General features: G+C 40.0%; 1 protein-coding gene across 1 annotated transcript; it reads left to right on the top strand.

Moving 5' to 3' along the window:
• Positions 1-554: 554 nt before the first annotated feature.
• Positions 555-9,899, top strand: htr5aa (5-hydroxytryptamine (serotonin) receptor 5A, genome duplicate a). The gene is made up of 3 exons (XM_026941515.3): positions 555-1,120; positions 5,656-6,401; positions 7,543-9,899. The coding sequence occupies exons 2-3, from the start codon at positions 5,703-5,705 to the stop codon at positions 7,876-7,878; spliced, it is 1,035 nt and encodes a 344-aa protein (XP_026797316.1). The 5' UTR covers positions 555-1,120; positions 5,656-5,702; the 3' UTR covers positions 7,879-9,899.
• The last annotated feature ends 6,001 nt before the right edge of the window (positions 9,900-15,900 follow it).

Genomic DNA, 15,900 nt, shown 5'->3' with positions numbered 1-15,900 from the left:
AACTCAACACTGGAAGAATCATTCAACACTACTGAACACTATGAATTAAATTCAACATTGTGACTGCATTCAGTAATCTAAAGGGTTAATTAAATACTGTAGGTGTTAAATTAGCACTGTAAGAATTCATTCAACACTACTGAACACTACAAATTAAATTCAACATTCTGACTCCATTCAGTAATCCAAAATGTTAATTAAACACTGTAAGTGCCAACTCAACACTGAAAGAATCATTCAACACTACTGAACACTATGAGTTAAATTCAACACTGTAACTGCATTCAGTCATCTAAAGGGTTAAATAAATACTGTAGGTGTTTAATGAACACTACTGAACACTGTGACTGCATTCAGTCATCTAAAGGGTTAATTAAACACTGTAGGTGCTAATTTAACACAGAGTTAATGTCATACTTTATCAGATGTATTTCAGAACAGCTTTAATTAAATACTGTTGGTGTTAATTCAGTAGGTTGAGGTGTTTGTTACAACACTGAACGCTGTGTGTGTGTTAGAGTTAATTATGATGAGGGAAGTAATACTGCACGTGATAAACACGTGATCAGGAATACTGCACGTGTTTATCCAACACCGGAGGCTGTACGGTGTTTATTATTGGTGTTAAGTCAACACTTTGCATGTTTTTTGCTGTTTGTTTGTTGTTGTTGTTGTTGTTGTTGTTGTTTTCAGAACAGAGAGCGGAAGTTAATAAACCCGTACCTGTGACTCAGTTGGTCAGGAGGCTGAAGCTGCTCGGTGATAATAACCGGCTGCAGCGCGCGCGTGCCGTTGAATCGGTGAGTGCGTGCGTGCGTGTGCGCGCGCGCTCGCTCGCGCGCTCGCTCTTCGGTGGCGCGCGCTTCTCCCTCCGTCTCCCGGTTTCTCTGGTTGCAGAGATCTGTCTGAAGAAGAAAAAAAAAAGGGGCGCAAATATTACAGCAGGCTTTTTCTATTATTTCTTTCATCTCTCTCGAAAGGAAAAGGAGCGCCGTGTTCGCCGTTCTCACCTGAGCGCGCGTGCAGAGCGCGTGCAGAGCGCGTGAGCAGTTCCGGTCCCGTGTAATGAACTTCACCTGTTTGCTCTCTTTCATTAGGAGATGAACCGAGTCTCTCTGAGGTGCGTACCGGGTTTTCTCCTGAGTCCTGACTGCTGTTCAGAAGTTTTAATAACGCATTTCTGTAGCTCATTAAATATCAAACCTTTACCACCAAACACCATCTTTATCTTAAATAACATCCATTTATCCTGAGCTGAGATTTAATGCGTTTTATAGCGACTTCATTATTTTCACTGCAGCCAGGCAGGAAAAAAAACATCCTCATCAGCATGTCGTTATTACAAGAAACCTCATATCGTTACTATACGAAACATGTTGTTATTGTGAGAAAACCGTGTGTTTTCCGAGACAGTGCATAAGGGTGCTACACATAAACATCTTGCCATGACAAAAGCTTCTCATTATTATGAGAAAGCATGTCGTTATTACGAGAAGAGCATCTTGTTTTGAGAAAAGCAGCTCATTATTATATGAAATGTTATTGTTTCTACAAATAAACATCTTGCTATTATAAAAAAAAAAAACAAAGTGATTATGAGAAAAATATATAGTTACTACAATTTAAAAAAAAAGAATATGGTTATTACAAGAAAGGCATTTCGAAAGTACTAGAAGAAAACATATCGTTCTTACGAGAAAAACATATCGTTCTTACGAGAAAAACATATCGTTATTACGAGAAAAACATGGAGTTATTACGAGAAAAACATATCGTTCTTACGAGAAAAACATCTTTATTACGAGAAAAACATATCGTTATTACGAGAAAAACATCTTTATTACGAGAAAAACATATCGTTACTACTACAAGAAAAAACATATTGTTATTATGAGCAAAATATATCATTATTATGAGAAAAACATGTCGTTATTACGAGAAAAACGTATCGTTATTACGAGAAAAACATACCATTGCGAGAAGAGCATGGAGTTATTACAAGCAAAGAATGTTGTTACTACAACAAGAAAAATATATCATTATTACAAGAAAAGTTTATAGTTCTTACGAGAAAAGCATATTACAAGAAAAACATATCATTATTACGAGAAAAATATCGTTATTATGAGAAAAACATATTGTTTCTACAAATAAACATCTTGTTATTATGAGAAAACATTTTGCTATTATGACAAAAGCATATAGTTATTACGAGAAAGACAAAGTTATTACAAAAAAAGCATGTTGTTGCTACGAGAAAATATATTGTTACCACTACAATAAGAAAAGCGTATCGTTATTACGAGAAAAGCATATTGTTGGTACAAATAAACATCTCTTTATTATGAGTAAAGCATCTCGTTAGCGTTAGGGCCAGTCTCTGTGTGACGGATGTGACATCTGAACTCCTGTTGACTTGCTGATTGTTTCACTGAACGAGGTCTGCTTTGCAGAACATTTTACAGATCTGTCTTATAGATAAATATATATTGGATAAATTCCTTAAAAATGAAACTAGAGCAACTTAAACGTAACTTTTCCCAGCAATTACAAGGTATCGATGCATTCCTACAACTGATAACGACAATGTCGCTTACATACACTTTAATAATGATGTGATTGATGATTAGGGAAGCATTGAAGCTTCGGAGATGTTTCCCGGTCACTGTGTGATTAAGAGATCTTCAGCTTCAGATCTATCTCCAATCTGGTCATTAAAGCAATGATTCGATGAGACTTTAGCCGTTTGAGACTGATGAAGGGTTGAAGGTGGCATCAGTGTGGGTTGAAGCCACCTACACACGAATACGAATATGATTTTCCAAAGTCTGCACTTAGAGAGGCAAAGAAACACTGACTGTTGATTCAGACGTATCTCTAATCTAAATTATGCCACTAGAAAGTGGAGAACGTTTATTTCTCTTCACGCATGGAGGAGTTTGAAGGCCAGAGTGCTTTAGGGATGTGTGGAAAGAAAGTGGCATAATTTACATTGAATATAGAAATGAATAGAATTTGTTGTATTACAGTTTACATCATTCTTTGCTAATGTAATTCCAACAATTCAGGGACGGAAAGTAGCACATAACATGTAAAGGGTCATGGGTGAGTTTTTCAATGAAATCTGGAGCAAATATGATATGCAGATATATTTCACATATGATTTATATAAGGATTTCTCCAACATTACAATTTGGAGGCCAAGTCAACACCTCGAACTCTTTGTCATGTTCCTCAAATCGTTCCTGAACAATTTCTGCAGTGTGGCAGGGAGCATTATCCTGCTGAAAGAGGCCACTGCCGTTAGGGAACACCGTTGCCATGAAGGGGTGTAACCTGGTCTGCAACAATCTTTAGGTAGGTGGTACGTGTCAAAGTAACATCTGCATGAAGGCCAGGACCCGAGGTTTCCCAGCAGAACATTGCCCAGAGCATCACACTGCCTCCACCAGCTTGCCTTCTTCCCATAGTGCATCCTGGTGCCATCTCTTCCCCAGGTAAGTGACGCACACGCACCCGGCCGTCCACATGATGTAGAAGAAAATGTGATTCATCAGACCAGACCACCTTCTTCCATTGCTCCATGGTCCAGTTCTGATGCTCACGTGCCCAGTGTAGGAGCTTTTGGTGGTGGACAGGATCAGCATGGGCTCTCTGAACGCTCTGCAGCTCCATACGCAGCTCCATACGCAGCAAGCTGCACTGCACTGTGTGTTCTGACTCCTTTCTATCAGAGCAGCTTTAACGTTTTCAGCAATTTATTCTACAGTAGCTCTTCTGTGGGATCGGAGCAGACGAGCCTTCACTCCCCAAGCGCATCAGTGAGTCTTGGGAGCCCATGATCCTATCGCCGGTTCACCAGTTGTTCTTCCTTGGACCACTTTTGGTAGGTTCTAACCACTGCATACCGGGAACACCCCACAACACCTGCTGCTTTGGAGATGCTCTGACCCAGTCGTCTAGCCATCACAATCTGGCCCTTGTTAAAGTTTCTCAGCATTTGTCCCGCTTTCAACACATCAGCTTCGGGAACTGTGTTCACTTGCTGCCTAATATATCCCACCCCTCGACAGGTGCCACTGTAACGAGATAATCAATGTTATTAACCTCACCTGTCAATGGTTTTAATGTTATGGAAGATCGGTGTATATATATATATATATACATATATTATATAGATGTAATGTGTGAGTACTGTGCTTGGTGTTCAGTTATTCAGAGCCAGAGTTGTTGCTGCCTGCTTGGCATGGTTTCAGGAATTTCTCCTGGGGTTTAAGTAACTAAGCAACATTGAGCGTTTCTAAGCTCCTTGTTTAGTAATGTTTGAACTTTATGGTCATGGACTTAAATTGATTATTCCAATTTTTAATGAGGTTTAATCACTGTTTGATTAAAGCCTCCTGTTATAGTTTGCAAAGCCTAAAAAAAAGAAAAAAGAAAAAAATAGGCTGGGAGGCTTCTTTAGGAGTGTCACAGGAAGTCATTCCTGCCGTCACCCGTGGCGAACGCTATATTTATTAAATAAATCCTCTGTTTTCGTAGCTAATGAACATCAATCCGTAGATACGGTGCACTTTCTTACATTTTGATTAATGAATTGATTTATCTTTCTATCCATGCATCTGAGCTTCAAAAAAACCACTTACTTTTCATTTTAGCAAAGCAGATGAATGCGCCGAGTCCATTAGATGAATATCTGGTGAAACACGTATATCATTAACATCCTGTTTTATAGTCTATGGTGACTGTAGTTTAATTACTTCCTTAACTACTTAGCTGCATTTGGAGTGGCTTCCACAGAAGTGCCAATTATCCAGACATGATCCAAAACAAGCGAGGCAGAATCCATTGCAAGAGCATCGGAGAATATGGTGTGAAATATTAAAAATCTTTTTGGTAACTATCCCATGAACACTGGGTGTGAGATGGGAATACATCATGGATTAAGCACATCTGTTTACACCTAGAGTGCAATTTAGTATCACCAGTCCACTTATCGGCATGTTTTAATGAGGTGGGTGGAAACCAGAGAACCCACACGAACCCGGTGCACCGCCGTGACAACATAAATGGATATTAGAAATGAATATAAGACGTACAATAAACTTAATCAAGCACTTTTAAAGAGAACAGGAGAACTCGCTGATCAAACTAACCTGTCAACTGAGAGAATAGGCGTGGCTTAATAGTCTAATGAGCACATTTGATTGACAGCAGTTAGTCTCCTGAGTAAGGTGAGAGTCAGGAACACAGGACCTCAAACGCTGAGGTTCCACTGCGTCCCATTAGTAGCCATTACAGCAAAGAGAAACTTTCCAAGTTGTTTCACGAGTCATTTTGAAAGACCTGAGTCTAAAATATAAATGTAAGCCTTTTTAATCATGAATAAATCATCAAAAGCTCACTTTTTCTCCCAGCAGGTTGTGCATCAAAATGCAAATGTGGAGAGAGCAGATGAGACGAAAGCTTAGGAAAGACTTTACTCTCACACACACACTCTCAGCAAGGATCCTGATATCTGTAAACTCCGTGCAGAGACGAGGCTTCTCGCTGTTATTCGACACACTAAATTACTCTCAAAATTCTCAGTTTTACATCCTTCACCTCTAAGTGTAAAGCGTTGTCCATAATGTTCTTTTGCTTTGCCTGTTGCAGTTTTGAGGAATTCTGTCTTAATTAAACTTCAGAAACACATTCCGAGGATGTCCAACTCCAGCTTCTCCATGTCGTCCAATCACAGCTCGATTCGTGGAAACCTGCACAGACCCATGACAGTGTTCAGCGTGCTGACCTTCACCTTGCTGGCCATGCTGGTTTTGGCCACATTCTTGTGGAACATGCTGGTCCTCGTGACCATCCTAAGGGTCCGCACTTTCCATCGTGTTCCTCACAACCTGGTGGCCTCCATGGCCATCTCGGACGTCATGGTGGCTGGACTGGTGATGCCCCTGAGCCTCGTCCGTGAGCTATACGGCCGCCGGTGGATCCTCGGAAGAGCTCTCTGTCAAATGTGGATCTCCTTCGACGTGCTCTGCTGCACGGCCAGTATCTGGAACGTTACCGCCATCGCGCTCGATCGCTACTGGTCCATCACACGGCACCTCGAGTACACTCTGAAGAGACGCAAGAGGATCTCCAATGTGATGATAGGACTTACATGGATGCTCTCCTCTATCATCTCCTTCTCGCCGCAGTTTGGATGGGGAGAGATGTACTCGGAGGAAGCGATGGAGTGCCAGGTGAGCCAGGAGCCGTCCTACACCGTCTTCTCCACCTTTGGCGCTTTCTATTTGCCACTCTGCGTTGTGCTGTTTGTCTACTGGAAGATCTATAAAGCGGCCAAATTTCGCATCGGATCCAAGAAGAACAACACCGTTACTCCAGCTCCGGAGGCTGTTGAGGTATGTGTTACTTTCTCTTTCCTCAAAATGTTTGCTTAACAAGCAAGAATGTGAAGTCTGACCAATGAAAATGTCCAGAATTATTCCCAAGGTTCATACATTCATTCATCTTCAGTAGGCGCATTATCCTACTACTCCTGGAAGAATGATGTAAAATCTTCATTAGAATGGTTTTATTGAACTCGAATTATATGATGCAAACAGATTTATATTTCTGTTAATATTTCTACTATTGCATCCTCATTAGAAATCGCTTCAGTGGATCGTTATCATTGCATGCTGTTAATAGGCCATCTCGTCTCGAAGGGCTCCTCTAAGTCAAACAGCATCGGGTCTGCTCCTTCCTGAACATGTGACATGTCAGATACTCAGTTCCCGAGAGAAATGAAAGGCTGCAAAGGCTAAAAGGATTTTTTTGTTTCCACCAAGGACCTCCAGGTTCTCCATCAATTCACAAGTCCGCTGTTATTTCATGTACAGAGTAACAAGAACATGTCAATAATCAGTTATATCACAATATTAAACACATTATTGTCCCAGGGTCATTTTTGTGCTGCTTAGAAAATGTTAGTGACCTCAGGAAAGCAGCAGCATACGGCCGGTTTTCTTGCGGTTCCTGAGATTCCTTATTTTGCTTAAATTTCATGGTTTTTTTTCTATTAGAGCCATCGAGATGAGAAATTACTTTTTTTTTTTTAGCAAATTACATCATAATGTTTTGAAACGTCATACAAATTTGAATTTAAAATATCTGATGCATAATACAGTTTGTGATTTTCTAACAAATCACTTTTCTACTGTGGATAATGTTTATTTTCAGATGCTTCTTGAGACTGTAAATGCACTTCATATTAAAATTAGCCAGCTATCTTACTTTATTAGCCGCTATGCTACGAACCATCAACTGCTAATCTAGGCTAAAAGTAAAATTAACAAATACACGGTAGAGAAATTAATTCATAACCAGAATCATTAATTCGATAGATGCTAAAATAATGCTAACTAAATTTGGAAGTAGCTAGCGGGGAGCTTCGTGATCAGTTTCGTTATTAAAGAGTATTTTTTATTTACATAGTGACGTGTCATGATGGACTTCTCTCCATCACTGAGAAGTTTTGTTTTTTCATATTTTGGATTATAGGCGAAAGAGGCGACTCGGCAGCGTCCTCAGACAGCGTTTACGGTCCGTCACGCCACCGTAACATTCCAGACAGACAGCGAGACGTGGCGGGAGCAGAAGGAACGTCGTGCAGCACTGATGGTTGGAATCCTGATCGGTGTTTTCGTCCTCTGCTGGATCCCCTTCTTCCTGACCGAGCTGATCACGCCGCTCTTCTCGTGGCACGTACCACCCGTCTGGAAGAGCGTCTTCCTCTGGCTCGGCTACTCCAACTCGTTCTTTAACCCGCTCATCTACACGGCCTTTAACAAGAACTACAACAGCGCCTTCAGGAACCTCTTCAACAAGCAGCGCTAACTCAAATGATCATGCATACATAAAGGATTACTTATAATAGCTCATTTACACAACGCAGAGCCACCACATCGCCTTGAGGAACCTCTTCAGCAGCTAATGCTAACTAGAAATTAAAACTAGCAAGCTAGCAAACAAGAATTAGCATGTAGATGATCTGTTTTTATGCTAACTAAATGTTGAATTATCACACACTTGCCTCAAGGAGCATTTTCTTTATTACTGATGATAAATCTAATCTAGATAGCAAGCTAGGCTAGTTACTTAGTCAATACTAGCTAGACTAGTGAGGGTGTTGCTATGGTTACAGTGTGCATTTGTGTGTGAGCTGCTTTTCTTCTTCTTCTTCTTCAAAAATGCTAAAGCAGCCTAAAGCGATCTGGGATCACAGATTTTTATCTTCCGAATTCTTTGACAATTTGTGATTTTCGTCTGCGACAAGATTATTGTGATAAAAATCGTCTACCTTAAACTTTATGTTTGAGAAAAAAGAATTCCTCAGACTGCATGGTCTTCTCTGGAGACTCTCCCACAATGCAACAGGATTTTTAGAAGTGTTTCATGCTTTGTATGAATTGCTTGCTAAGCTTTAGAAATGTTGCTCTGGTTGTTTATGCCGCATCTTTTGAAGAATACATTTTAACCAGACAAAATAATAAAGTAATAAATGAAATGTGAGTAATACAAGCTGAAAATATAACACTGAACAGCATGAATTTGATTTATTTTTCCCCCGGGCTTCTGAAAGATCTTCACGGCCTTCACTGTGAATAGTTATTTAACACACAGATATATTACGCTGTTGAAAACGCTGGTATTAATCTGACAAGCTGAAAGTCCAAGAGCGAAGGACAAACAGAATGGAGTTACTTTTCCATTTTATGTTGTTAACATCATCGTGAAGTTTGGATTTTAACAACATTCCTGGAGATTCATGTGCAGATGATGGATAAATGTTCATATTGTATACAAGTATTTTTTTATGGCAAGCTAAGTATGTAACAGTGGTGTGATGAAGCAGAGTTACTGTTACCAACCTGAAGTTGATTATTTTCCTATAAAAGCATATCCTCGAGTCTTTTATTCCTCTTTCCTGTTCCTATTCCTAATTCCTGTTCTCACTTATGTTATATAAACTCCTCTGTCCTGAAGATGTTGGAAAACTTAAAGTTACAGCTTCACCTCTGACTGTTACAAAGCGCTGACACTGGAGACTCCTTCCATAAATGTTAAATAAATGTATCCTTATAGAAAGCTTCTTCATAGCAATGATTTTTTAATAACCGTTTATATGTGGAGCGTCTGACATACACATCCCTGTGAACGAGCCGTTACTATAGAAACGATAACGCATTAGGACGAGCGCATTAATATAAACCTGCGCTACTGTCAGAGCTGCTGTTATAGAAAATTAATCAATGTTGTGATATAAGTGGTATCTTGGTTTCTACTCTAACACTAACACTAACACTGTCTCTAATGTGTTTCTGCAAATCAGATTTTATAAAATAAATGTACAGGGGAATAAGGTGATTGTGTAGTTGCAGATATTTTGATTAAGCGAGCGTGGGATATTTTGACTTCAGGTGTGATCAGATAATGCGTACAGGACAGAGTCGCTTAACTAACAGGGAAAAAGCTTTTCAGTTTTCTTCATTTCTCACTCAGAGCTTCTGTCATTGTGCTTGAAGTCGTGTTACCTAACAGTCAGGTACAATAGCGCAGACCTTGAGCTCAAATCAAGGTTTACATCTGATGGCCAAACAAACTGCTGGGCTCAGTTTCCCTTATCGTTAAATTCAACTGAAACGAGGCGTGGCCTTTGTGACTGTCAGTCTCAGAGAAGTAGGCGTGGCCTTTATGCCAGTTACAGTAAAGGAGGTGTGGCCTCTGTGACTGTCTCAGTGAAGGAGGCGTGGCCTCTGTGCTCTTCAATGCAAATGAAGGAGGTGTGCATTTCAATCTCAATGGAGGAGGTGTGGCCTCTGTGCCAGTCACATACAGTGAAGGAGGCGTGGCCTCTGAGCCTGTCAGCTATACTGAAAGAGGCGTGACCTCTGAGCCTGTCAGCTATAATGAAGGAGGCGTGGCCTCTGTACCTGTTAGTTACAGCAAAGGAGGTGTGGCCTCTGTACCTGTTAGTTACAGTGAAGGAGGCGTGGCCTCTGTACCTGTTAGTTACAGGGAAGGAGGCGTGGCCTCTGTACCTGTTAGTTACAGTGAAGGAGGCGTGGCTTCTGTACCTGTTAGTTACAGCGAAGGAGGCGTGGCCTCTGCACCTGTTAGTTACACTGAAGGAGGTGTGGCCTCTGAGCCTGTCAGCTATACTGAAGGAGGCGTGGCCTCTGTACCTGTTAGTTACAGCGAAGGAGGCGTGGCCTCTGTACCTGTTAGTTACAGCGAAGGAGGCGTGGCCTCTGCACCTGTTAGTTACAGCGAAGGAGGCGTGGCCTCTGTACCTGTTAGTTACAGCGAAGGAGGTGTGGCCTATGTGCCTCTCAGTGCAAGTGGAGGAGGTGTGGCCTCTGAGCCTGTCAGTTATACTGAAGGAGGCGTGGCTTCTGTACATGTCAGTTACAGCACAAGGAGGCGTGGCCTTTGTACATGACATTCTTAGTAAAGAAGGTGTGACCTCTGTACCTGTTAGTTACACTGAAGGAGGCGTGGCCTCTGTACCTGTTAGTTACACTGAAGGAGGCGTGGCCTCTGTACCTGTTAGTTACACTGAAGGAGGCGTGGCCTCTGTACCTGTTAGTTACACTGAAGGAGGCGTGGCCTCTGTACCTGTTAGTTACACTGAAGGAGGCGTGGCCTCTGTACCTGTTAGTTACACTGAAGGAGGCGTGGTCTATGTGCCTCTCAGTGCATGTTAAGGAGGTGTGGCCTCTGTGCGAGTCAGATACTGTGAAGGCGGTGTGGCCTTTGTGTCAGTTAGTCCTAGTGACTGTATCTGCTTGAGAAAAGGAGATATATTACACACACACACATACACACACACATACACACACACACACACACTCTACACTGTGACACCAATTCTGTTCCATTCAAAATCCCACAGAGAGTGAAATCACTGCAGCTCCAAAAGAAATGTTTGTACATCACACACAGGCATATTAAGATGTCCAGTAGAGTGTGTGTGTGTGTGTGTGTGTGTGTGTGTGTACTGATAGCAGAAGCTTATTTTCCATATCCACATTCATTCATCTCATCACTCATCCAACAACACTTCAGCATTCAAAGCTTTAAAGATCTGAAGCACTGCCATTACACTAGTGTTATCTTCACACGCACACACACACGCACACACACGCACACACACACACACACACACTGTACAAACAGAGTCATTTTCAGGCCTAATTGGATCATGAAGTGTCAGGTAAGAAAGGTGCTGGTGGGATGCAGACATGAATAATGCATGAGGAAGCTTCTTAAACCACACACACACACACACACACACACACACACACACACACACAGTGAGCTGGTAAGAACACCCTGCTCTGGATGAAAGATTGAAAAATATACTTTAACAAAACTGTATTTCAAAAGATTAATTAAAACTAGTTTTTTGACTCCACTGTGCCGTGTGTGTGTGTGTGTGTGTGTGTGTGTTTGTGTGTGTGTGTGTGCTTACTTTAGATTCAGTCTTATGCACAGCCAGATGCTCTTTTTGATTATATTCAGATCTTTAATATGGTTCTGATTTGATCTTTCAAATATCACCTTAGATTTGTGTGTCCATCAAATCCCATAAGTAACGTGTTATATATAAAGAGCGAGAGGGAAAAAAACACCATCGTATCCGTAACCAGGGAAACGTTATCTCGTCTGTCAAGCGGAAAGGTTTCGTTTGTTCACTGGATTTTATTAAATGATGAAAAAGCGTCTGACATTTATTCTCCGCTCTTTATTGTTCTGCCGAGCGGATGGAGTTAATAACATCTTTATATGAAAAGCATCTTAACCTCACAAACAACTTATTAAAAACAATTCAGTCTTGCCTTTTATACAGGATTTTACAGCAATAGGATGATGAAATAACAGCGCTGTTGAATTCTGGACTGTGATTGGTCAGAAGGTGTTGATTAATTCTCTATAACAGCAGCTCTGACAGTAGTGCAGCTGCAAATCACAAGTTTATATTAATGCACTCTTTCTAATACGTTATCGTTTCTATAGTAATGGATTAAAACCAGATAAAAAAAAACGGATTTAAAATGATGATGTTTTCTATAAGGAGATGCTTATTTAACAGTTATAGAAGGAGTCTCCAGTGTCAGTGCTTTGTAACACTCAGAGGTAAAGCTGTAAGTTTAAGTTTTCCGACATCGTCAGGACAGAGGAGTTTACGCTTCTTTGCGGTTTCTCAGTAACACGACAAGCTGCGTTTATTTAAAGAGATAAAAGAGAAGCTGGTGAGGGAACGACTGTTTATAGCTGCTATAACGTAAGTGAGAACAGGAACTAACTTGTTTTGCTGACGTAAATGCAACTATAAAAGGATAGAAAGTACATGGCATTCATTAATAAATAAAAATGGTAATCGTTCACAAATTGATGTGGCGTAAGAGGAATAAAACACTCGAGGACGTGCTGATATAGGAAAATAATCAACGTCTGTGTGGGAACAGTAACTCTGCTTCATCACGCCACCCCGTGACTCAGTGTTTATCCACGATTTATGATGTTGTCACAATAAAATTGTTAGAGATTGTACATTTCTACGTGTATACACCACTGCGAGATGATTTACACATGCGTATTTAGTTCATCAAGCTATGTATAATAAATAAATAAATAAATAACTCCTTTATTTGTTAGCAACGTTAGCCTCGTGTTAGATGAGTTCCTGTAGTGCGGATGTGGCTCTGACTGAGCTGTAGGAGTTTTAATCAGGACTCTGTTTAGTGAAAGCAGATTTCTAAGATGTTTTATGTTTAAATAAATTTCAAAAACACGTTTTAGTCTTTGGTAAACATCAAGCTGTGTGATTTGCTGTGTGTGTAAAATAAAAACAGGGCTGAAATCGAAGCACTTGCTATACTGAGACATTTAGATCCCTTTTGTCTGATAAAGATGATGTTTCTGCTGATAAAGTTATAGAGTTTAGTTTGATTTCTGTTGACTTCAGAAAGTTTTAAACAAAGAAAATCTGAAAATCTGATCTGGCAAACCTGAAAGAGAAATGATAAAATGATAAAATGATCCAAACTATTTTGCTAATGCACTAAAATAGTAAAAATGTCGATTACATTTCATCAGGATATTTAAAGGTCTGAGGTTTTTTTGTCTTAGCCATGAGAAGGATCAACACAAAGACAAAACCCTCGTCCCTCCTGCTAATTGTAATGTCATTAACGCTTTATCAGGCACTATTTCCCCACAGAAATCAGCCTATTAATTTTTCAATTACAGCTCTTAAACATTCGCAGCAATAAAACTCAGATATTAACACACAGCTTGATTAACAATTTTCTGCCTTTTACATTTTCAGCTAAAACCCTGTAATTGATTTGATCAACTCGTGATTCAACATCCCTTTTTATTTATTTATTTTTGAATTGAATTCTTAACTACACCATAAAACATTGATAAGTTTATGAAATAGCTAATCAGTCTGATGCTAATGCTAATGTTAATGTGGTCTCAGGTTTGTGCTGACCTTTGACCCTTAGGTTCTTCCAGGAGGCTCTGGACACAGCTGGGTTTGTGTTGTAGTGCGCAGCTGCCCTCTGCTGGACATGTGGTGTTAACACTTCAACTGAATTTGAAATCATGATTCCCAGGAATCCTGCAAAACTTGGGAATGTTTACACAAGGTTAATAAGAGCATTGATCATATTTAACTTTATTTAAAATATTTATTCTTGTGATTATATCACATACAGCTGGAATTATAATCAAAATGTGGATTTTTATGGTCTTACTTGTCCAGTTGTTCCTATTGTTCTTATATTCAGCTTGGATCTTTGCTGTATTCTTTGGTGCTGAGGGAAAATTGAACTTAATTAAGCTAAAGAAATTATTTATTTATTTATGTATTTATTTATTTATTTTTAAATGAACCAGCCGCTCGTTTCGAACACTGACCGAACCTGTAGACTTCAGCAGAACCTTTTGGGTTCAAATAACCACTGTCTGGGAAAAGGTCTGAGAAAGGGTTTGGTGGAGGTTTTATTTTTATTTTTTATTTTTTTAACTTTAATATAAAATATATTTGCAAATGTGTATCAGTGTATGATAACTGTCTAATAAAATGTATAATAGAAAAATAAAATTTCCTAAAGAGAGTGAGAATCCTGTGTCACAACAAATAATCACCTGGAACTGTACATGCTCAAAAATAAAGGATCTAGAAAAGGTTCTTTGGAGAAAGAATGAAAAAAAAACACTTTTGGTTCCTTTAAGAATGAAAAGAGCTTTTTTTTATTAGTGGCAAATTAAAACTAAAGAAACTAAAGAATCTTCTCCAGACAAGAGCTGTGTGTTTTTATTATTAATGTTTATCTCCTGTGAAACATGGAAACCAAATGTATTCAAACAAAGTACACAGAGTGTAAATGTAGAAGCCGTAAAGGTTCTTTGGTTGCACCTCTGAGGTTCTGTGCAGAACCCTACAACAAAGTGGAGAACAAAGTAGAACTTTTTCTTGGAAGCTACAAACCATTAATTATCCAACGAACCCTTAAAGAACTCTCTTTTCTAAGTGTGAAGTTAGAAGAAAATCTTTGTTGGAAAAAAAGTTGATACCCCACTGATATAAAGCGAAAGTAAACATTCTTCATCGCTCTTTGTAGATCCAAACGTATTGTGATATAATAACAGGAACTAACTTATTTCACTGATGTAAATGTAACCATAAATGGATAAAAAGTATGCGTTGCTCTTTCGTGGATAAAAGTTGTAATCGTTGCATATTGCTGTGGTATAAGAGGAATACAATAATGTAATAATACTCAGGGCTGATTATTTTCCTCTAACAGCACAACACAGAGTGGTTTATTCCGTACTTATTAAAGACGAGTGGAATTTGTACATTATGAAACTGACAGTAAGAATTTTGCAGAAAGAAATGTGAACTCATTTGAAGGTGTGTGTGTGTGTGTGTGTGTGTGTGTGTGTGTGTGTGTGTGCTGGACAGCAGCTGGGGCCTTCCTTCAGCAGTACAGAGTCTGAAACATCACCGCTAAAAGACCTTGACAAACTCTGAAACGCGTCCAATGGGAAGCGTAATTGGATCATTTAATTGACAGCTCGCTGTAGTGCTCGGACGTGACCTTGTGACCCGGTGGAATTAGACTCTGACATCCGTTTTCCTGACAGTCTGACATGGCGTGACAGTCCGATTACTGCCCATTCCACTGTGCACTCACGTTCACGTCGTGCTTTTTCAGGTGCGTCTCCTGCTCCAGCCTGACTCTCTCTCTCTCTCTCTCTCTCTCTCTCTCTCTCTCTCTCTCTCTGTGTCATCAAACCGCCATGAAGGAGTTTATTATTCACTAATCAATGATCTCTGGCCGTGTTGGCCGTCCTTCAGGTGCTGTCATATTCACTTGATATCATATTCTACTAAAATAATCTCCTCTGGATAAAAATGTGATTTAGACATTAAGGCTCCTTGATCGGCGTGAACGTGTGATGATGATGATGATGATGATGATGATGAAAGGTCAGCGGGTGATGAAGGACAGATCGAATCAGGCCGTAACAGGCGGATTAGATTGCTATCACATGATGAATTAATTAGCATCCAATTAGAGAGTGTTGGGAAAGTCCGGCAGGAATTGTGCCATCAGGATCGGGGCAGGATGTGATTAATGCGTTTCCACCGAGGGCCAGAGGACCTGAGCTCTTCTCCAGCTCCCCACTTTCAGCCTTCACTCCTGCTCAAGATGCTAATTCTCCATCTGCAGGGATTTCACATTCAATTTCAGGATGTATTGCACTTGTCATTACAATAATGGAAATGGATTCTGTCTTAAACTCATTGTGCTGGAGGAGCGTTTCAGTGTGTAGAGC

This window comes from Pangasianodon hypophthalmus, chromosome 21 (genome assembly GCF_027358585.1).
Source record: "Pangasianodon hypophthalmus isolate fPanHyp1 chromosome 21, fPanHyp1.pri, whole genome shotgun sequence".
Classification (NCBI taxonomy): domain Eukaryota; kingdom Metazoa; phylum Chordata; class Actinopteri; order Siluriformes; family Pangasiidae; genus Pangasianodon; species Pangasianodon hypophthalmus.
The sequence above is the reverse complement of the archived record's forward strand: the minus strand, read 5'-3'. Positions and strand labels throughout refer to the sequence as shown.